The 9017-nt window shown below is 32.8% G+C and overlaps 1 protein-coding gene across 2 annotated transcripts in view; it reads right to left on the bottom strand.

The window, feature by feature from the left end:
* Positions 1-354: 354 nt before the first annotated feature.
* XRCC4 (X-ray repair cross complementing 4) overlaps positions 355-9017 on the bottom strand; it is a 274482-nt gene continuing 265819 nt past the window's right edge. For both annotated transcript variants that reach the window (XM_063086598.1, XM_063086599.1), the window contains one exon: positions 355-830. In XM_063086598.1, coding sequence (XP_062942668.1) covers positions 719-830 — 112 coding nt within the window. In that variant the 3' untranslated portion in view covers positions 355-718. The remainder of the gene's footprint in view (positions 831-9017) is intronic.

The raw sequence follows: 9017 nt of genomic DNA, 5'->3' as shown, positions 1-9017 counted from the left end.
TGTTACTGGGGAGAAGTAAGTTAATATGACAAGGTCCTTGTCTTCAAGGAGGGCGCTTGTGTGTGTAAGATAAATCTTTTATCAATAATCCCTGAAAACTTGCTTTTCAACACAAAGGGCTACCTTTACATTATAAGCACTTTACAAAGGAACTGTTACTACAGTAAAGAAAAAAGTTAAGCTAAATAAGATATTTTATTAACAACACAACATCTTCAATGTATCAAAAATTTTAATATCTGATTTTCAGATTGTTTATATAGAAACCAAATGTATATTTTACATATCATCCCACAAACTCAAATGCTCAAACATCATTGTTCAGAACATGACTATTCAAAAAGAACTGCAGACATTTTAAACAGATGTTTTCTTTTTCCTATTTCCAAAATCTTCCTAGACAGGATGTTAGACAGCTACCACATATAATATGTATAAATGAATATGATAAATGTTTCTTTCGCAACAAAAAGTCTAAAATTTTATGTAATTATAGGCATGCTGAACAAACAGTTTAAAATAATGTACCACTGTCATCAAATCATACCTTCACATACATGTGTAATCTATTTTGCACAATGGTTTCAACTCAGTGTGTATGTAATTAAATTGTAAGGTGCAGTAATAGCTACCGCTGAGTTGAAATTTTGCTTTTTCATTCTAAAGAAATGAATAAAAAACACAGTCTAGTGAACATCAAAGTACTGTTTGGAGACTGTTAAATCTCATCAAAGAGGTCTTCTGGACTGCTGTTTCTTAGAGTTTCTAAAGACATGTTAGCAGCTGATATATGCTCCTTTTTCGGCGGCTCAGGTAGTGAAGGATCAAGCCTAGAGTAAAAGGAAAATCGAGATTGTTTTATTTTTTAAAAATTCCACTGTAGAGTAAAAAAAAATAAAGAGATACGTAAGTGAAATAACACTTAAATTCTGTTTAAGAATTGGCTTAGAGATTTATTTCCCTATGTTGTTTACTATAAGGAAAGACAGATGAAGGAAATTTAATTTGTTTAACTGCTTTAGATTAATCTTCTTCTATTCTGAGCAAACAAAAATTCAAGGGCCTATGACAACACTCATAATCAAGGTCAAGAAATGCATTTTAATCTCTTAAAAGAAAGTTCAGACCACATGAATTTCCTTTAGTGGTCAGTTGATTACAAGTGTGTAAATGACTAATAATGACTCTTCACATTTATAGCAGTTGCTTATAAAATGTTGTTGGTACACATTCATTTGCTGAATCTACATATCTGCACTTAGTAAACTAAATTTTTTCAGGTTCAGTACTGTAGTTACTACTTCAATGAACTGACCTCCGTATTTATGTAAATGTTTTCTTAGAGTCCTAGGATAAGAGGCTTGATCACTGTCATGATTACTGTTAACCGGTCTTGGGAAGAGTGAGATGGAGGACAACAGAGCTCAATCAGAAGTAAGTCTTAGGAACATATGTTTATATCCTTGTATAAAACTTGTCAGTGGTTCTCCATGGAACCTAAATAAAATGTGCCTAATATTAACAATTAGAGGTAGCTTCTGGGGCAATTATAATTAGGTTGAGTCAACCCAGTAATACCCCCATATTTCCAACTTCAAAGGCAGGGGAGGAGTCATAGGAGTGTGGTATAGCTGATAAAGCATGGAAATTGAAGTCAGGACACACAGGTCTGAACCCAGATCAATTTTTTTATTAGCTACATGACTTGAGGCAAGTCATCTAACCTAATTAGACTTCTGTTCTCTCATTTGTAAAAGGGAGTTGATAGTACCTCCCTCAAAGGGGGTCTAAAAATTAAATAAGGTGATGTAAATGAAAATGCTTGCAAATTCCTACAAAATATTTGGATATTATTATTATTAGCTGCTAATATTGTACAAACTACATAAGATTTCCCGATAATAGCAGAATTAGTAAGAATAGAGAATAGCAAGAATAACCAATTCAAATCCCAAAATATCAAGTACGTATGTTTAGATGAAGAGTATTTTAAAAAGTATGCACCCACATTTAGTTGCACAGATTATTGGAAATGAATTCATCACAGGGCCATCCTTGGCCTCTTGACTGTATACAATTAACCATGGTTGGCTGCCATTAGACTTGGGCCATGTTCTGTCTTGTCCTAAGCAAGCCAAGTTCAGACAACATTACCCTCATAAGAATGCCAAAGTGCTAGGCATAAATGCATTGTCAAGACAACAAGTACTACCCTCTGGGAGCTGCAATGTTAAAATTTTAACAATAAATACAGACATAATTATTGTAACATGTAATTAAATATCTAAAAATATATTACATAGGAGAAGAAAATAATACAGTATGAAATAGAAGTATAATTATTACATGTATAAGTTTTCAATGTCAGCTTACACCTTAAACATTTTTCTCTGCCCTAAATGTCTTAGAGTTGCTTTTACTCCTCCTAGCTAAAAGAGAAATCTGAATTATTTCAATTATAAAGTCAGACATGGAAATAACTGTAATTTTGCTATTTTGCTCGTTGTCTAGTCATGGTACAAACAGAACATAGAGATCTACCAATTTCATTTTAAAAAATCAGGATAAGACAAAATGACCACTCTGAAGTGACAAGTCTGAAGGAAATAGATTCCTGGTGCTCCAATTACGAATCCTATCTCCTTCTAAAGTCATAAGGAGCGCAAGACACAGATTTTGGCTCTTGTTCACAGTGCCTAGTCATAAGTGGTGTTCAGTAAAAGTTGTTCAATGAGTGGAGATTATTGTTCTACAGCTTTCATATTCATGGTAAGTCAATAGAGTAAATTTAGAACTCTCCTCACAACCAAAAAAAATTTAATCATTTTTATAAGTAATAAATGTCTACTGTAAGACTTTTTATAAATCTGAAAAGCATAAGAACATAAAAATGTCTATTACCCTATTTTGCATTATTTATATTTTCAGACTTTTTTTTACAAGTATGGGATCATTCTACACCTTTCTAGTTTTGCAGCTTGATATTTTTACTTTGCAATATATTAGAGATGTCTTTGCTTGTTGAAAAATTTAGATCTACATTTATTATTAATTTTAATTTGGATGTACTTACTATTAGTCCACTGATAGATATATGGGTTGGTTTCAGTTTTAAATGCTCTTATAAACAACACAACTATCACTATCCTTATACATATATCTTAGCATATTTATCACATTATTTTTTCATGAACATGCTTGTTCCAAGAAACCATACTTACAGGTAAAATCTGAAAGCAAACAACTCAGAGAACCTGTATCTAAAGTCTTGAGAGAACGTGAGGCAAACAAGTAATTTGAAATTTGGAAATTCACCTCTTTCTAATAAATTACAGCCATTAGTTATGGGTCAGTTTAAATTCTAAATTCTAAATCTTCCGTGAAGACTTTCTTTTTGGACTTTCCACATTCAGGCTGATTTTGCTTTTTTTCCTGATCATTTGGAGTACCTAATGTCTGCAGCCTATATTCCAATATACAGTTTTACTCATTTAATCAATATTTGTTGAGTGTGCACTATAAACAGCTGTGTTAGGGTATATAACAAATATGTTAAAGGTAACACATGATTCCTGCCGTCAGAAAGCTTTCAGTTAAACTCTTTACTTCATCTGATTTTTTTCAGAAAAAAATTATTTTTTAATCCTATCTTTTAATCGTATATATATATATATATATATATATATATATATATATATATATATGGTAAGAACTATGTAATAGAATTTGTCCACAAAGAGTGATGATTTAATCCTTTGGCAATCTCTACAAACAATATATAAATATTTAGGGCTCGGATAGATTTTCAGATAGTTCTCCATGGGCAACATGGTTCAATAGGAGAAATTCTAAATCCAGGGTCAGGAGATCTTTATTTACGCTTCACCACATGGAGATTTTGGTTGGGTCAGTGCATCTGTCTGGACCTCAATTTCTTAATTTAATTTGTGGAAAGTGAGGATTACTGTAAATGATGTTGGCGCTCTTTCAGTCCCTGAATTCTGAGGTTGTTATTCTCAAATAGTTGAGCATAGACTATTTTGCAAAACACAGGTTCTCAAAACATATTTGCAAAATAAATGAATAATGGGAATTAAAGAGGAAAGGTTAATGAAAGAACAAGAACTTTAGAGTTAAGGCTAAAGTGTAAGGTTGTTTTCAAATAAGGGGAATAAAATGAAACTTCGCCAGATGATGACAGCCTCACTAAAAGATGGCTTATGTTCTCAATAATATAATTGTTGAGATTCCTATGTTCCATAAGTATAATTTCACAATGCATTAAAACACACACACTCACACAAACTACAACTTGAATAAAAATTGCACTACCATCATCTAATTAATAATTAATCATGTAGATGAATAGCTAGATTTGTCAAAATAAGGCTTAGCCAGGGAAAGTTTGTTTAAAATGTTAGAATGAGTGACTGACTTCTCTTTTAATTTCTGGGAGTTGAATTACCAACATCTTTGAAAACATTTCCAGATATTAGCTCATTTAGTAAAGACATTTTTTTCAGCCAAGTTTAAAATGGCTAGAATATCTTCTCTTCTTTTTCAAGTGAGGAGAATCATTATTATTATTTGCTGTGAATTACTCGCATTTTGTAACATATTTTGAGAATAATATGTCTGAAACATGTCAAAATGCCAATGTGAGCAAACACAGAGGTCCAGTAAATTGTGTAATGATCGATGGCACTATGACATGTAAAGAATCATGCTCATTTGACCTCTGACATAAACAGTGGTTGTGAAATTTGAAATCAATTTTTATATGGCTAAGTATATCTCTACCTGTATGACACACTCAAAATTCAATTCCAGGTGAATTAAACACTTGAATAAGTAAGGCAAAACTTTAAAGCTTTTAGAAGAAAATAAAGGAGAATGTCTTCAGTATCTTGGGATAAGAAAGTTTGCTTATTTAAGGCAGAAATGGAAAACCATAAAGCTAAAGGTTGATAAATTTAATTATATTATAAGTAAGCAATTCTGTTCATGAATAGATACCTTAAGGAGAATGAAAAGACAAGTCACAGACTACGAGGGGATACTACAACATATGCTACTAACAAAAGATTAGTACCCAAAGAACTCCTACAGTTTTTAAAAACCCAGCATAATTAAAAACATATACAAAGACTACAGGAACTTCCAAGAAGAGGGAACAGTGGCAGTAAATAAACATGACAATAAACTCAACTTCATTAGTGACCAAGAAAATGCAAATTAAAACCACTGTGCAATATTTCATACCAGGTTTGCAAAAACTAAAATGCACAACAATATCAAGGATTTCAGAGGATGCAGAATAACCATATAAATTATTGCTAGTGGGAGTGCAAACATTTAAAACCACTTTGGAAAGCAGCTGCCAAGGTATATAAAGATGTATGCATCTATAATGCAGGAATTCCATTCCTAGGTACATACCCTAGAGAAACACTTGCTCAAATGTGTCAAGAGATATGCACATAATCATAGGTGAATTGTTTATAATAGTGAAGAACTAAAAACTATCCAAATGTCTCTTCACAGGAAAATAGGCAAATAACATTGAATTTTCACACAATGGAATACCATACAGTTGCACACATGCATAAGTCTCAAACATAACATTAAGCAAAAAAGCAAAGCACAAAAGAATATACACAGTATAGTATTTATTTAAAGCTCAAAAAAATAAAACTATGTGATATTACTCTTTGAACAATGGTGTGTGTATATGTGGTTTGTGTTAGCGTATCTGTGTATGTATATACATAATAGATCTGGATCTTATCTGCTCTTGCATGAGAGGATAGTTCTGGATCTTACTTGCTCTTGTATGACGATATTTTCAGACTTTTAGATTTTGTAGCTTTGGCTATTGTGCAGATGGTGATACAGAAGAGAAGCAGATTTAGTATTAGGCACAAAGAATTCAGTTTTAGATATAATGGATGAGTATGAAGTGCCTGTAGTATATCTAAATGGAGATAGACGTGAGTAGGTAAAGATTACACAGGTATAGAGCTCAGGAGAGGTGTCTGGACTAGATGTACAGAGATAGCAGTCACTGCCATATCACTGGCCACTAAACGCAAATGAGTGAGTTGAAGAGATCACCCAGAGAAGAGTCTATCAGAGATAAAAAGGTTTAGTATAGAATAATGGAGAATATTAAAATTGCAGGGGCAGACAGCCAGAGAGAGAAATGAAAAGAGAGACTGAAAAGGCATAATTCAAGAAAGAGGAGGTGAACAAGGTAGAAGTGTTGTCACTGAAGCCAAGGACCAAATTTATTTTGTGTTCACAGTTCGTGCTGTTTCTACTTGCCACCTAAATGCCGGCTCTCTATTCAACTTTGTCGAACCTGTAAACACACTTTAGATAAATTATGTTCACCAACAATGAATTATCTTGGGTTGAGAAGAATAGACTGGAAGTATACTGCAATACTCATGATTTATTACAGACAAGAACTGACAATGTTCTTTGGGAAGAACAAAGTCTCAAACTCTGGAACTGCAGCAGTCACAGCAACAATCTAGCAAATGGTCTGTTCCCGCCTAGCCACCCAGGCAGGATATTCTGAAATAGCTGGTTCTCTCCTGTTAAAATAAAAAAAGTATATACAACTTCGTTTCGCCACATACTTCCATGGCATGCACCCACCTCAGCTCTCACTTTTTCCTGAGATTGGGATAAAGCTCAGGCATGGGTAGAGGGATAAAGATGAGAGATAAGGTAAGGCAATGTAGTAGGTGAGAATCAGACCCGAGCACTGGCTGGAACATACATTGTTTGGTAGAACTCAAATATCTAATGGTTTTTTAGAATATATCAAATAAAACCTCCATCAAAATGACCACAAAAAACAGCCAAATCAAAATATCAGGTACTTGCTGCTATTAAATAACTAAACAGCTATCATACTGACTTCAGTAGAGTTCTCAGTATGGACTAATCTCAATTACAAAAACACCTTTTAAATAGAAACGTTTTAAATAATGTACTTAAAGATTTGACATCACCAAAGTTACCACTGTATTTTCAAATTAAATGTTACTATTTTAAAAAAATATTTGATCTTAGAATAAATTGGAAAAGTAGCCTACAAAATTTCACTGACCTTATAAAAACCAGAAATGTCTCCTAAATAAATTAACAGACTGAGGTCATCAGGATTCAGTAAAACCAGTGTTGAACATTGTCTGGAATTCACTAGGCCTAGATATCATTTCACTGGCTTGAGACAATGAAAAAAATAGAAGCTGAAACTTTCTTTCTGGCAACCAAAATTGCAAATAAAAAAAAATGCATTAGTTATTTTGAATTAAATTCCTAAAGATATCTTTTTATAAAATAAATATGACTTTGCTGTTTAAACTCATCAAGAGCAAGAAGAAAATAGAAATGTGCTTTTGAAGTAAGTTGATTTTGAATGAAACAAAAAAAGGAGAATAATGAAGAATGAATATACTTAATGCTAAAACGCACTTACATGTTTTATAAATATTGGGAAAGGACAATAATTCTAAAATTTTCCTGTAAAATACATATATTATGGATTTCAAAATAAGATTATCTAGTTCTATATAATGTAATTTTTAAAGTCAATCACTGAAATAAATATGTCCATAATCTTCAAGGATGCCAACCATTTATGCAGGAATTTCATAACAATAAATTGAAAGTTATTGTTGCTCTTGCTGGACTTTATTCAAAGAAATAGTACTGTCCTGATAATTCATTAGATAATAAATACCAACATCCATACATGCTTTAAAAAATCAACACCCGAAATGCCCTATATTACATTCCACTTTGTCCTAAATTCACTGCAAATTTTTAAATGGTGTATGTGACATTTGCTATTGTTGATCTATGCTTACAAAAGTAGAAAACTTTTGGTAGAATATGAACGAAAATTTTTGGTAGTATGTTATTCTCTACAACTTTAATTTTAAAACAGGCCAGATGATCTGTGAGCTTATTGCTGCTTGCAAAGCTACAAATGAAACCTCCTTGCCTAGCGCAGAAACTTCTTGAGTGGGGAGACTCTGCTTTTTTTTTTTTTTAACCTGGAATGATATATGACACATAAATGTTCCACTGATTGCATGTCTTAACTAATCAACAAATGGTTGGATAAGTGAGGTAGGCAGTATTAACCAGAAGGCTCAATAAAGTTAAGCAACCTGCCTAAAGCCACACAGCCAGAAAGTATGGAAGTGAGCTGGAAGGCAGGTCAGCGACAGAGCCAGGATTTCAGCCTAGACTCCCTTCAGTCCAAAATTCATACCATGTATGCTACACCAGTGTATGGGGGTCACTAATTCTTATTTCTTCTCCAGAGGATGTTTTTTCTTCTCAGGAAGGCAGCTTGGTTGTGTGCAGTGTGTCTCAAAAAAGTAGTTCTGTGAAATATTCTCTAAACAATGAGATCTGTGGCCCAAACTATTTAAAAAATATTTATTTTCCCACACTAAGTTCTCTAAGTGTTTTTCATGTGCATATTATACAATAAAAGCTAAGAAAAGTTCTTCTGTAAATAAACTTGTTAGTTAAATTGAGGTAAAACAAAAGCAACGTGCAGAAGAGTGTGTGTATGTATTTTATGCATCTGAGTGTATGTGCATGTATATGTGTGTGTATGTATAAGTATATGCTTATATGTCTAGAATAGCTCTAGAAGGATACACAAGTGACTGGCAATGGCCAAGAGGAATTTGGACAGAGAGACATTAATACCTTTTACTGGATATTCTCTTAAATTGCTGATTTTTTTTTAAACCTTATATAGAGATTATGTTTTTTTAAATGCTTTAAGAAAACAAACTGGTTTAACCTAGGTTTTCCAATGAATTTGGCAGTGGAAGCCTCTTTTTTCACAATCCCTCAATCACTACTATCCCAAGAAACTTGTTATCTCCAGAACAGGCTGTATTACTTGCTTCCCTGAGAATACATCTACTAGCCAGAACCCCAAAACTTAGTGGTCCAATGAAGAAAAATAAAAATACAGA

This window comes from Cynocephalus volans, chromosome 2 (assembly GCF_027409185.1).
Source record: "Cynocephalus volans isolate mCynVol1 chromosome 2, mCynVol1.pri, whole genome shotgun sequence".
NCBI lineage: Eukaryota > Metazoa > Chordata > Mammalia > Dermoptera > Cynocephalidae > Cynocephalus > Cynocephalus volans.
This window is presented reverse-complemented; position numbering and strand designations above follow the sequence as displayed.